General features: G+C 31.0%; 1 protein-coding gene across 1 annotated transcript in view; it reads right to left on the reverse strand.

The window, feature by feature from the left end:
• Window positions 1-209: 209 nt before the first annotated feature.
• Tnks (tankyrase) overlaps window positions 210-15,434 on the reverse strand; it is a 61,933-nt gene continuing 46,708 nt past the window's right edge. The window contains 7 exon segments of the mRNA XM_075290512.1: window positions 210-1,855; window positions 1,918-2,074; window positions 2,146-2,438; window positions 6,132-6,289; window positions 6,353-8,087; window positions 8,152-8,312; window positions 8,412-9,194. Coding sequence (XP_075146627.1) covers window positions 671-1,855; window positions 1,918-2,074; window positions 2,146-2,438; window positions 6,132-6,289; window positions 6,353-8,087; window positions 8,152-8,312; window positions 8,412-9,194 — 4,472 coding nt within the window. The 3' untranslated portion in view covers window positions 210-670.

Raw genomic sequence — 15,434 nt, forward strand, 5'->3', positions numbered from 1 at the left:
CAAAACACAGAATTAGCTGTTCAATACGACGAGAGTTTCATTTTCCAAAAATTAAGAATCGAGTAAACAACTGATACTGCTCCCTATTGTCCTTGAAGAAATCCATGTAGAAATGATATTTTCACCTTTAATATAGTTTGCAGAGTGAAAGCAACAATGAATCCAACAAATAATTAAAAAAAAATAAAATAAAAAAAAACACATTTCCATCCATTTCATAAAATTGTTTTTTTTTTTGTTTCGAAATAAATGTTCATAATATGTTACAATAAAGTAAAATTAAATTTCGTTAGGAATACAACTAAAGTTTACAAATAATAAGTAAAATCATTTTTTTTTGTAAAACTTAAAAAATGTGATTTTAATATTTCTAAAATATTAAATACATTTGCATGTACTTTACCATTATTGGATTTAAGTTGGGGGGATTATGTGAAAATATTGCGAGTGTTTTCTCAATGTTGTCTCCATTTCCGTTTCCATCTCCTTCTATCATAATGAGCTTAATGATGATTATGATGAGGAATAGTAGTAGTAATCGTAATAAAAAAGAGAGATCATTATTTATTGGAAGTCTAAGATTGATTTCTAGCTGTTGCTCCATATGTAGTCTGTGCCCCAGCCCTGCTAGCGTTTGCTGTAATACACCATGACGTGAGATTATCCTGCGTCACAACTCATAGGCAATGTTATTTTGTTCATCTCGCGTTTTTCTGGCCTTAAACGGGGCCGAGAAATGCTCAAATGCTGTTTCAGGCGTGAAAGAGGAAGTCGAATACGAACGCAAACGACGATGTGGTGTTTTCGATGAGGTATGAGGTCCAGAACTGCGTGATCTCTGGTATGGGGGACGACCAAACGATGTGCTGGTGTAGAGGCCACCTCGATTGCGACCACCACCCCCACCACCTCCTCCGGCACCGAAACAACGCATTGCAGCACATATCAGATTACACCAACGCCAGGATGATGGTGAAAAATTGTAAAACGGAGGTGCTGATTTTGGCAACAAGTGCTGGCGGCTATTGTGCAAATACGGATTGTAATTTGAGCGAAATGAACCACTGTCACTGCTATTGCCACTATCTATGCTTGTTTGCAGATTGTTAAAGCGAAATATATTGCCATTATGGGGGAAATATGGATCATCTTCGGCCGTGTGGAAGCCATGATTGTCGGCAGCGTTGGTGGATAGGTTATCCGTGCGATCAAAGTCTCGGTCTATGGAAACTGCGGGTGTTATAATCATAAATTGACTGTATTTGGTGCGATAGGAGCGGTTTGTCGAAGGCACAACAGCCTTGGAACTTGAACTATGTCCCGAGGAATATGAGGCCTTATGCGATGACGATGAATGATTTGCAGCTGCTGACGCCTGTTGCTGATTGGCTATAGAGTTTAGTAAAGTTTGATTGGTGTCCACCGAGGAAAATGAGGCTGTTGAAGATGTCGGCGATATATCGGCACCTGATGTGGCATTATTGAAAAACGACGAAGTGTTTCCCAAAGCAGCAGTACTGCTTATAATTCCCGCTGTCTGACTTATAAACATACCGGCCGGTGAGGGTTGAGTGGTGGTCACTTGATATTGTAACTGCAATGGCAGTGAGTGTTGTTTTTGTTGTAGTTTGGCATGTTGTTGCTGTAGCGCTATACTCGAGGAATGTTGCGGTGGTAAATGAGTTGTGGTGAGCTGAGTAGTCAAGGATTGCGTTGAATGTTGCTGCTGCAGAGCTGGCGATGATGTAGTGGGTGTAGAACCAACAGAGGGCATCCATCATCTTGTTTCTTCGGTTCCACTACTACTATCTTCTGGTTTGACAATCTTATAGGTAATTAAATATTCGGGATATGCCTAGAATAGAATAGCAAAAGAAGCCTATAAAAAAACTTTTTTGCTATTCACTTCTCAATTACCTGTTCTCCTCTATAGACCACATATTCGGCAAAATGTAAACCTCCTGCCGACGGTCTACCAATAACAGAATGATGGCCTGGCGGTGCATGAGCCATCTTCATGGCACTATATTGCAGAAAAGATTTACCTAAAGCCACTCTACACAACAGCAATTGTCTGTAAATGTGTAACAAAGATATTTTAATATGAAAAAAAAATTCAATGTTGTCCTTGCAAATGTCACCTACCTTGGGCACATATAACACGATTTATCTTTGTGCGATGGACATCCAATACCTCCACCAATACCATATACATATTGATTACTTTTCGAACTGTGCTCGGCAAAATAAATGCCAGCACCAAACATGCCACCTATATAGGCATGCCTTTCATCAAATCCCTTTTGCACAATGGCATTGATGAAGGGGCTACCATGGAAAAGCATTCGTTCATTGGTTTGCATTGTATTCTCCTCGGAAACTTCTTGGCGACGATGAGCATAGCGTTCCCATAATTTACGATTTTGTACCTTTTGAACCTGTCAAGGGAAAATGCAAAAAATAAAAATAAATATTGCAACACCACGGCTATTTCGACAAGAGTCCTTTTGGAGAGTAAATGTTAATGGATTTAAATTTTAATAAAATTCATTAAAAAAAATCCCTTTACATTTTTAAGAAATTTACAAGAGAAAGTAAATCTGAAATTTTCTGCAGAAAGTAATTTTGGACGAAATTTCGCTGTAAAGAGTAAACTTTGAGGAAACTTCTTTTAAAACCTACATTTTGAGGAAATTTCTCATACATAGAATATTTTGACTAAATTTCTCAAAGAAAGTAAATTTTGACGAAATTTCCCAAAGAAAGTATATTTTGACGAAATTTCCCAAAGAAAGTAAAGTTTTAAGAAGTTTCCTGCAGAAAGTAAATTTTGAAGAAATTACCTATAAAAAGTAAATTTCGACAAAATTTATATTTTAACGAAATTTCCCATAGAAAGTAAATTTTGACTAAATTTCCCAAAAAGGTAAATTTTGACTAAATTTCCCAAAAATGTAAATATTGACGAAATTTGCAATAGAAAGTAAGTTGCGACAAAATTTCTCATAGGAAGTACATTTTAACGAAATTTTTAATAGAAGGTAAGTTTTTACGAAATTTCCCATAGAAAGTAAATATTGACGAAATTTCCCATAGGAAGTAAATTTTGACGAAATCTCGTATGGAAAATTTTGACGAAATTTCCCATAGAGAGTAAATTTTGACTAAGTTTCCCGAAGAAAGTATATTTTGACGAAATTTCCCAAATAAAGTCTACTTTAACGAAATTTCAAATAGAAAGTAAATTTTGACGAAATTTCGCATAGAAAGTAAATTTTGACGAAATTTCCCATGGAAAGTAAATTTCAACGAAATTTCACATAGAAAGTAAATTTTGAAGAAATTTCCCAAAGAAAGTAAATTTCGACGAAATTTCCCATAGAAAGTAAATGTTGACGAAATTTTCATAGGAAGTTAGTTTTGAAAAAAATTGTATAGAAAGTGGACAGAATTTCCCATGCAAAGTTAATTTTGACTAAATTTCCCAAAGAAAGAATATTTTGACGAAGTTTTCTATAGAAAGTAAATTTCAACGAAATTTCTTATTAAAAAGTAAATTTCAATGAAACTTCCTATTGAAATTACATTTTTACGAAATATTTTATGGAGTGTAAATTTTGACGAAATTTTCCATAGAAGTAAATGTTGACGAAATTTCCCATAGAAAGTAAATATTGGCGAAATTTCCCATAGAAAGTAAATTTTTTACAAAATTTCTACAGAATGTAAATTTTGACGAAATTTCCTATAAAAGGTTTCGACGCTAATTCCTATAGAAAGTAAATCTCAACGAAATTTTGCATAAAAGTAAATGTTGACGAAATTTCCTATAGAAAGCAAATTTCGACGCAATTTCCTATATAAAATAAATTTTGACGAAATTTCCCATAGAAAATAAATTATGACGATATTTCCCATAGGAAATAAATTTTGACGAAATTTCCCATAAAAAGTATATTTTGACGAAATATCCCATAGAAAGTAAATTTTTACTAAGTTTCCCAAAGAAAGTATATTTTGACGAAATTTCCCATAGAATGTATATTTCGACGAAATTTCCCATAGAAAGTAAATTTTGACGAAATTTTCATAGAAAGTAATTTTTGAAGAAATGTTTTATAGAAAGTAGAGGAAATTTCCTACAGAAAGTAAATTGTGATGAAATTTTCCCTAGAAAGTAAATTTTGACGAAATTTTCATAGAAAGTAAGTTTTGACGAAATTTTCATAAAAAGTAAGTTTTGACGAAATTTTGTATAAAAGTGGACGAAGTATTCCACACAAATTACAGTTTGACGAAATTTCCCAAAGAAAGTAAAATTGAAAGGAATTTTCCATAGAAAGTAAATTTTAACTATATTTCCCAAAGAAAGTATATTTTGACGATGTTTTCTATAGAAATTAAATTTCAATGAAATTTCCTATTGAAAGTAAATATCAATGAAATTTCCTATAGAAATTAAACTTTTACGAAATAACTTATAGAAAGTAAATTTCGAAGAAATTTCCTATAGAAAGTAAATTTTGACGAAATTGTCCATAAAAGGTAAATTTCGAAATGTCCCGTAGAAAGTAAATTTTGACGAAATTACCCAGAGAAAGTAAATTTTAGCGAAATTTTCCATAGAAGGTAAATTTCGAAATGTCCCATTGAAAGTAAATTTTGACGAAATTACCCAGAGGAAGTAAATTTTAGCGAAATTTTCCATAGAAGGTAAATTTCGACGAAATTTCCCAATAAAAGTAGTTTCGCCAAATTTCTCAAAGAAAGTAAAGTTTGACAAAACTTCCCAAAGAAAGTATATTTTGACCAAATTTCCCAACGAAGTATATTTTGACGAAATTTCCCATCGAAAGTAAATTTTCCACCGAAAGTATATTTTGACTAAATTTCCAATAGAAAGTAAATTTCGATGAAATTTCCCATAGAAAGTATATTTTGACGAAATTTCGCATAGAAAGTAAATTTTGACGAAATTTCCATAGAAGGTTAATTCTGACGAAATTTCCAACAGAATGTAAATTTCGACGAAATTTCCAATAGAAAGTAAATTTTGATGAAATTTTCCCATTGAAAGTAATTTTTGACTAAATTTCCCAAGAAAGTCTAATTTGACGAAATTTCCAATAGAAAGTAAATTTCGACGAAATTTCCCACAGGAAGTAAATTTTGACAAAATTTCCCATAGAAAGTACATTTTGAAGAAATTTCCACAGAAAGAAAATTTTGACCAAATTTCTCATAGAAAGAAAATTTTGGCGAAATTTCTCAAAGAAAGTAAAATTTGACAAAGCTTCCCAAAGAAAGTATATTTTGACGAAATTTCCATAGAAAGTAAATTTTGTCCAAATTTCTCAAAAAAAGTATAGTTTGACTAAATTTCCCAAAGAAAGTCTATTTTGACGAAATTTCCAATAGAAAATAAAATTCGTCGAAATTTCCAACAGAATGTAAATTCGACGAAATTTCCAAAGAAAATCTATTTTCCCATAGAAAGTAAATTTCGACGAAGTTTGCCATAGAAAGTAAATTTTGATGAAATTTTCCCATAGAAAGTAAAATTTGATGAAATTTTCCCATAGAAAGTAAATTTTAACTAAATTTCCCAAAGAAAGTCTATTTTGACAAAATTTCCAATAGAAAGTAAATTTCAACGAAATTTCCCATAGGAAGTAATTTTGACGAAATTTCCCATAGAAAGTAAATGTGAAAGAAATTTCCTGTAGAAAGTAAATATCGTCGAAATTTCTTATATAAAGTAAATGTAGACAAAAATTCCTATTGAAAGTAAATTTGGACAAAATATCCTATATAAAGCAAATTTTGAGTAGTTTTTTTATATATAGAAGCAATAAATGTTAAATGTTAAAAAGTAGAGTCGGAAGAAATTTCCTGTACAATGTAAATTTCGACGAAATTTCCCATAGATAGTAAATTTCGACTCAAATTCCTATAGAGTCATTTTCTACGAAATTTTCTATAGAAAGTAAATTTCGACAAGATTTCCTATAGAATGTAAATTTCGACGAAATTTCCTTAATTTTCATTCATTGAAGTCTTCTGCAGATCAAGTTATTCTAGCAAAATTTCACACAAATCTGAAATGATTTATATTTTATGGATTTACATACCCTTATAATATTATATCTGGTGAAATAGCCACCAGCTTGGCCATTATCCCTGTGTTCTCTTATGGTAGCCTGCATTTCCTCCTCAACTGCTAGAAATTCTTTGTCATCAGGTAAAAGATCAACTAGCAGCGTACCAGGATTGACATTATTTCCAATACCTCCAATTAAAATAAGGGACGATATCAACCAGTCCAGATATTTTGTTTTAGTCATTTACTCACCTGTGGTAGCTCTCAATTGGGCAATGCCTTTAAGGATTTTATGACGAAAACCATAGGCTGATACACCCACCTGTTTTAAATCTTCGTGACCCATTTCTGCAAGTATTTCCAATGTGATTTGTTCCCTCTCGAAGAGATCTGTTAAGTGTTCTAGTTGTAGACTGCTTAAGAAACTGGCAATGTTTGTTATTGACTCGGGATCAGCAACATCTTCTCCCAAATCTGTGGAGTTTGCTTCGGCACCCTGGGCTGGACTAATACGTGTGGACAAAGGAAGAGGCACAGGAACACTTAAGGTCATTGAGGCACCCGAAGGCAGGGTAACAGTTTCAGTGCTTGGTGATAGTACCGTACATGCGGCCATATTGGAATTAGTAGTTGATAAATTATTGGCAGATGCTACGGCTGTTGATGTTGTTACTGGTGCCAGAGGTGTGGAATTATTACTTAATAAGGATTGCTGAGAGGCACTCAATGCAGAGCTACTTAATGATGTCGCCATGGCATCTTGAAGCAAACATTTGACATCATCAGCCGTAGCCAATTCTATGGGTGTTTGGCCTTCTTGATTTTTCATATACGAATCGGCCCCATGGGCCAAAAGTAGAGAGCACAATTGTGTGCGGCCTTTTTGGGCTGCTTCGTGCAGGGGTGTGAAGCCCCATTTGTCGGTAGCATTTACCACAGTCTTGTGTTTGATGAGTAGAGCAGCTATTTCCAAATGCCCATACGAAGAGGCATTATGGAGGGGTATTAAGCCACCCTTATCTTGGGCATTAACATCTGCCCCATTCTCCAGCAAATATTCGGCCACCTCGTAGTTATTGTAACCAGCGGCCAAATGGAGAGGAGTCGAGTTGCGGCCTTGAGCATCACGACAATTTATGGTTTCGGGTGTTACCAGCCTCTGAACACGAGCCAAATTTCCTTTTTTGGCGGCATCCAAGAGAGCCGAGTTACCTCTTAATAGTTCAGCAACATCATGATCGGACTCTTTGACCAAATCGGCAGGTGTAGCACCATCCCGATTTTTCTTTGTTGGATCTGCTCCATGTTTTAGCAATAATTTAACTATATCATATTTACCCTTTGCCGCTGCTTCATGTAAGGGAGTAAATTTCCACAAATCCGATACATTTACATTAGCCCCAGCCTTTATCAATAGCTTGGTAACCTCGAAATGACCATAAGAACAGGCATTATGCAGAGGTACAAGGCCACCCTTGTCCGCAGCATGTACCTCGGCACCTTGTTCCAAGAGAAATTCAACAACTTGGACGCGGTTAAAGCCAGCGGCAAAATGCAGTGGTGTTGAGTGTCTACCATCCAAATCACGACAGTTCACTGAATGAGGATTGGCCAAAACAATGCGACGAACCGTGTCTAAATCACCGGCCTTGGCAGCTTCCAACAAATGTGTCTCAGTATCTGGAGGATCTTTGAGAATTTTCAAGACACTATCTGAGGCCAATTGGGCCGCCGTATAACCTTCCAGGGAAATGATGGTGGTGTCAACGTTATACGACAATAATAATCTCACTGCTTGTTCATCACGAGCACATTTGTGTAAAGCCGTCTGGCCCAAACCATCGAGAGCATTGACTTTGGCACCGTTTTTCAGGAGAGTATCCATAATGTCATAGTGTAATTGTTCCGCAGCCACATGAAGCGGTGTAAGGAAAGCCTTGTTTTTCTCATTCAAGAGGGAACCCTTTCGTATTAGCAGTTCGGATATCTACAGAAATTGGGAGTGTTATGGTTATTTAATGGTTCGCTGAAGAGGCGAAGGCAACATATACCTGTTTTCGTTTTGGATCTATGGATACTGCGGTTGCGTGCAGAGGTGTATCACCAGAATATGGATGAATAAAGTTAACCGTTTCGGAAGAGAGGAATTTCTTTAAGCGTTGAATATTTCCCGTTTTACAAGCATCTAAGACACAATGACCTTTGTACTCATCTAAAAAAAGAGATAAAATCAAGTAAGAATTGGCTTCAGATACGGTCCATACAATTATGCAAACGATCCAGGATAATTGCAGTCTTCAACAAAACTTACAGTGAATTCTTTCGCGCAATTCCCTCGTTGGCGCAGAATCTATCGCGGACTTATTATGACAATTGAGCAAAGTGGGATTGGCACCTTTGCTCAGAAGGAGGCTACAGACTTCGACACGACTCTTAGAGGCAGCTTCGTGCAAAGGCGTAAATGCCCACAAATCGTTGGCATTAACATCAGCACCGGATTTAATCAATAGCTTGGTCACCTCAAAGTGACCATACGAACAGGCATTGTGTAATGGCACCAAACCACCTTTATCTTTAGCATGCACATCAGCTCCATGTGCCAAAAGAATTTCGACTATTGCTATCCGATTATAACCCGCTGCTAAATGTAAAGGTGTTGAACGTCTACCATCGCTAGCATGACAATTAACATTTAGTGGTGTCAGTAGGGTCAACAGACGTTCCTTGGCTCCTGATCGGGCCGCCTCTAAAAGTTCATCCTTACGATATTCACCCGTAAGCACAGGTCTTGTATTCTCATCGGCTAACTCCAAGGGAGTTTTATTCTCTGAATTGCGTATATTTGGATTGGCACCATGTTGCAAGAGGGCTATACATACATCCACTTTACCCTTACTGGCTGCCTCATGCAGGGGCGTGTAATTCCAATTGTCTGTTGTATTAGGACAGGCTCCGGCTTTCAATAAAAGCCGCACAACTTCCGCATGACCAAATGAGCAGGCATTGTGTAGGGGATGTAGGCCACCTTCATCACAGGCTTGTATGGAAGCACCGTTATTCAGAAGAAATTCAACAACCTCTCGGCGACCGTAACCTGGAAATGAAAGACACATAAATTAGCACTAATGTATAATGGTGTAAGAAAAAAAAAAACAACAAAAGAAAAACAATGACTTAAGATATCAAGACCAATAGTGGGTGGGGGATGGGGAGGAGAAGGAAGACTACAGCGTAAACACAAAGTGAAAATTTGAATTTTTTCTTTAAGTTTCTGCTGTTAGCTATTCGGGGACAAGTGTTGATTATGATGGCTCTGACAATTCTAATAAAGAGTGTTTCTATTTTTGAACCTATGTATTTCCATAGGTCGTTTTAAGTAGTTGGATTTGAAATTGTGGTTATTATCCAAGGCAAGAGACATTTAACTTGCTTCTCTATATGAGCATCTAAAGTGATAATTTCTCAATTCGAACCTTTTCACATGTTTGAATTCAGATATGGAACCTGGTTCGGACCCTGTAACGGGGATGGGGTATTGATATAAATTTAGTTCGGTAGGGAAATTATCCTAAAACATCTACAAATTACTACTTGTTAACTTAGCTCTATCGAAGAATCCCATTCACGTATACCTATAGATATGATAACATTTTTTAACCAATAAACTTTTTGTAACAAACCTCTTCTATGCCTATAATTGGCGCTGAGGCCATTGTAGTTTTTTTTTTTAATTTATTAAAATTATGAATAAAATATCTATATAAAAAAAGTTAAGCCAATCTTCAGATTTGACCTTTTCTCTGATCCATCTGAAATTCTATGTTTGATGTTAGTAACCACCCTCTTGCAACCAAAGGTAGCTTGCTCTATATCAGTCCATAATTAGACATAGCATAGGGATTGTAATCAGAATCAACAAATTCGACTCTTTGAAAAATTGGAAAGTAGATATTTGCTACTTCGTTCAAAATGTAGAAATGTCGACTCTGACAATGTCGACATGACAATGTAGAAATGTCGACTTTGACTTTTGAAAAATTGAAAACTTCGTATTAGAAGAAATGTTTAAGTTGTGGTTAAACAGGATAATTTTACTCGACCATATTTGAAATTTCTATTTTTTTAAATTTGGAAACGTCGACTCTGCGAGTTTTCGTCTTTTGAATATTTAGAAATATCGATTTTTTTTATTTAATTTTGGAAAAGTCAACTGTAGCAGTTCTCGACTTTTGAAAACTTGGACAAATCGAATTTTCGATTTTCTCAAATTTTTGAGCTGCGATTAAATCGCATAATTTTACACGTTCATATTCATCTAATGTCTGTACATACCCAACGGGAAATTGGTGCGAATTGCAACTGGCCGACCTAAGACAGGTACGGTTTCCATTGTTGGTAGAATTCTACTAAAAATTGTGTATTTTTTATTGTTTAGTAGATTGGTAGAATTATTGATGTTTTTGCAAAATATTCTTCACCAACTAAGAGGTTCTTGAATTTTCTATAGCAAAAATATTTGACAACATTTTCTATAGAAATAAAAAAATAAAAATGTTCTATAGAAATAAAATGTTCACAAAATTTTCTATAGAAATAAAATTTTCACAAAATTTTCTATACAAATAAACATTTTGACAAAATTTTAAATAAAATTTAAATAAATAAAATTTTGACAAAATTTTCTATAGAAATAAAAATTTAAGAAAATTTTCTATGGAAATAAAATTTTGAGATAATTTTCTATAGAAATAAAATAAAATTAAAAAATAAAATTAAAATTAAAAAATAAAAAAAATAAAATATTGATAAATCTTTCCATAGAAATAAAATTTTGATAAAATTTTCTATAGAAATAAAATTTTGACAAAATTTTCTATAGAAATAAAATTTTGACAAAATTTTCTATAGAAATAAAATTTTGACAAAATTTTCTATAGAAATAAAAATTTTGACAACATTTTCTATAGACATAAAATTTTGACAAAATTTTCTATAGGAATAAAATTTTGACAAAATTTGCTATAAAAAAATTTTGACAAAATTTTCTATAGAAATAACATTTTGACAACATTTTCTATAGAAATAAAATTTTAAAAAAATTTTCTATAGAATAAAATTTTGCCAAATTTTTTATAAAAATAAAATTTTGAAAAAAAAATCTATAGAAATAAAATTTTGAGAAAATTTTCTACACAAATAAAATTTTTTACAAAATTTTCGATACAAATAAAAAGTTTGACAAAATGTTCTACACAAATAAAAATTTTGAGAAATTTTTCTTTAGAAATATAATTTTGAGAAAATTTTCTATAGAATTAAAATTTGGAGAAATTTTTCTATAGAAATAAAATTTTCCAAAAATTTTCTATAGAAATAAAATTTTGAGAAAATTTTCTATAGAAGTAATAATTTGAAAAAATTTCTATAGAAATTTTTCTATAGAGATAACATTTTGACAAAACATTCTATAGAGATAAAATTTTGACAAAATTTTCAATAGAGATAAAATTTTGACAATATTTTCTATAGAGATAAAATTTTGAGAAAATTTTCTGTAGAGATAAAATTTTGACAACATTTTCTATAAAGATAAAATTTTGACAAAATTTTCTATAGACAAAATTTTGAGAAAGTTTTGGAAAATTTTTCTATAGAAATAACATTTCGAGATTTTCTATAGCAATAAACTTTTGACAAAATTTTTTATAGAAATAAAATTTTGAGACAATTTTCTACAGGAATAAAATTTTCACAAAATTTTCTATAGAAATAACATTTTGACAAATTCTTCTATAGAAATAAAATTTTCTATAGAAATAACACTTTGAGAAGATTTTCTATAGTAATGAAATTTTGACAAAATATAGAAATAAAATTTTGAAAAAAAATTTCTATAGACAAAATTTTGAGAAAATTTTGGAAAAATTTTCTATAGAAATAAAATTTGGACAAAAACAAATTCTATAGAAATAAAATTTTGAGAAAATTTTCTATGGAAATAAAATTTTGAGAACATTTTCCACAGAAATAAAATTTTGACAACATTTTCGATACAAGTTAAAAAACAAGTTAAGCCAATCTTCAGATTTGATCTTTTCTCTGATCCGTCTGAAATTCTATGTTTGATGTTAGTAACCACACTCTTGCAACCAAAGGTAGCTGGCTCTATATCAGTCCATAATTAGACATAGCATAGGGATTTTAATCAGACAAAATTTTGAGAAAATTTTCTACAGGAATAAAATTTTCACAAAATTTTCTATAGAAATAACATTTTGACAAATTCTTCTATAGAAATAAAATTTTCTATAGAAATAACACTTTGAGAAGATTTTCTATAGTAATGAAATTTTGGAAAAATTTTCTATAGAAATAAAATTTTGAAAAAATTTTTTTCCTCTGTTGGTTAAGCTACGCTTGTAGTTTGGTCAATGTATGGTTTTAAGCTGAAATCAAAAAAACAACAACAACATTTTTTAAAGCAAAAATTTGAGAAACTTTTGGAAAAATTTTCTATAGAAATAAAATTTTGACAAAAAAAAATCTATAGAAATAAAATTTTGAGAAAATTTTCTATGGAAATAAAATTTTGAGAACATTTTCTACAGAAATAAAATTTTGACAAAATTTTCTATAGAAATAACATTTTGAGAAGATTTTCTATAGTAATAAAATTTTGAGAAAGTTTTCTATAGAAATATAAATTTGAGAAAATGTTCTATAGAAATACAATTTTGAAAAAATTTTCTATAGGAATGAAATTTTGACAAAATTTTCTATAGAAATAAAATTTTCTAAAGTAATAAAATTTTGATAAAATTTTCTATAGAAATAAAATGTTGACAAAATTTCCTATAGAAATAAAATCGTCACAAAATTGTCTATAGGAATAAAATGTTGACAACATTTTCGATAGAAATAAAATTTTGACAAATTTTTGTATAGAAATAAAATTTTGCAAACATTTTTGTATAGAAATAAAATTTTGCAAACATTTTTGTATAGAAATAAAATTTTCAGAAATTTTTCTATAGAAATAAAATTTCTGTAGAAATAAAATTTTGACAAATAATAGGAGAGATCATAATATATAATATTGCAAATTCGGAAATAAACTAATGATTATCCATTCGCGTAGAGTATGTATCCCTTTTTAAATATTTTTATCATATTCCCCTTCAAATCCATTACGTCTTTTCAGTACAAGTCTATTAGTCGATTCTTCAAAAGACGATTTGAGTCGATTTTTAAAAATATTAAATATTTGCACTGAAAAAAAAGCATACTCCAAAGATTTTGTCTTTACTTTAAAAATGTTGGTATTGATTCCGAGCCAAAGAAGCGGAGAATACAAGTAAGGATACTTTTAAGACACAATTCTCTTTTAAATTTGAGTTTTGTGTACTTGCTTTTGTAAAAATTTTATTTCTATAGGAAATTTTGTCAAAATTTTATTTCTATAGAAAATTTTGTCAAAATTTTGCAAAATTTTTGCAAAATTATATTTCCTAGAAATTTTCGGCAAAATTTAATTTCTATAGAAAATGTTAGCAATTTTTTTCCATAGAAAATTTCGTCAAAATTTTATTTCTATAGAAAATTTTGTCAAAATTTTACTTCTATAGGACGTTTTGTCAAACTTTTACGTCTATAGGACATTTTGTCAAAATTTTATTTCTATTGAAAATTTTGTCAAAATTTTATTTCTATAGAAAATTTTGTCAACATTTTATTTCCATAGAAAATTTTATCAAAATCTTATATCTAAAGAAAATTTTTGTCAAAATTTTATTTTTATAGAAAATTTTGTCAAAATTTTATTTCCACAAAAATTTCGGCAAACTTTAATTTCTATAAAAAATGTTAACATTTTTTTCCATAGAAAATTTTGTCAAAATTTTATTTCTATAGAAAATTTTGTCAAGATTTTATTTCTATAGACAATTTTGTCAAAATTTTTTTCTATAGAAAATTTTGTAAAAATTTTATTTCTATAGAAAATTTTATCAAAATATTATATCTATAGAAAATTTTTGTCAAAATTTTATTTTTATAGAAAATTTTTGTCAATATTTTATTTTTTCAAATTTTATTTTATATTTTTTTTTTCAAAATTTTATTTCTATAGCAAATTTAAATTTTTCGTTTTTTCAGCTTTTTTCTTCATATGCTATCAAAGTCCTTTAAAAACGAAATGACGACAACTTTATTTTCCAAATTCAGACTCGACTTACAGTAGAAATTGTGCCATGTTTCAAGTAAAAAAAAAAAAAAAAAGTGTTGAAAAACATGTCCTACATTTGAACGATTTTTTGCTTTGTAGTCAAGATGCAAAAAGACAACAAATTTAAAGACAATTACATTAAATTTAAAGATTTTTTCTGAATTATTAAAGTCAAGTTGACCTTAGCCCAATCATTTTTTCTTTCATGTTATGATACCTGTTTTTAAATGAAATCAATACGACAATACGACTTTATTGAAAAGTTTATCGACTTTTGGTCAAGGAAAAAAACTTTATACTAGAGAAATGCGTCTTCTATGCTAAGCAAAATTTGCATTCGTATTTTAAAGACATGAAATCTTTGACCTAACGACAATATTTTTTTCAGTGTGAGGATAATAAAAACGTCGGCTTCGACTTTTAGATTTTTTGACAAAAAGGGGAATAATCGTATTTCCACTTTTATATCGCTATTACAGCCCAATATTATAGCTACGAAATTCGAAATGTTTTAATAATAGAGTAGTATCCTCTTGTTGTATTATTGTTAGTATATTAATGTTAGAATTAAGAGAATAGAATAGAATTTTTAATATGTTGTTTTAAGTAACTGTATAAGGCCTTTGTAAGGCTTAGTTACATATGATAATACATTAAAATTAAATTAAAACTCGAAAACTCCAAGTCGACCTTTTGTAACCTCCAGATTCGAATAATCTTTTAGTTGGCTATGATGATCATATTGTCTTCAGTGGTAGTAAATAGCCGGACATTTTTACCATAAAATGTTATACCGCGAAATATTTGGGAGGTCTCCATTGACATGTTAATTTTAATATGATAATACAACAAATGCCCCATTTTCTTATTTAGAGAAGTGTCCGCTTTTCAAAGTGTCCAAGTTTAAGAGGTGTCACTGTAGTTATATTGTGAACATTTATGGAACAAAGGAATGGTAGATGTAAGAGTGCTTCAGCTTTAATGATATTATTGTCTATTAACCAATTCTTGGAGAACCTTCGTTGACCACATTTTACCTCCCTATTCTAAAGCGCAATTGCCTCTTCTAGTGATGACATTATATGATTTGACAAATTGAGAGATATTCTA

Source organism: Haematobia irritans, chromosome 1 (assembly GCF_050003625.1).
Source record: "Haematobia irritans isolate KBUSLIRL chromosome 1, ASM5000362v1, whole genome shotgun sequence".
Lineage (NCBI taxonomy): Eukaryota > Metazoa > Arthropoda > Insecta > Diptera > Muscidae > Haematobia > Haematobia irritans.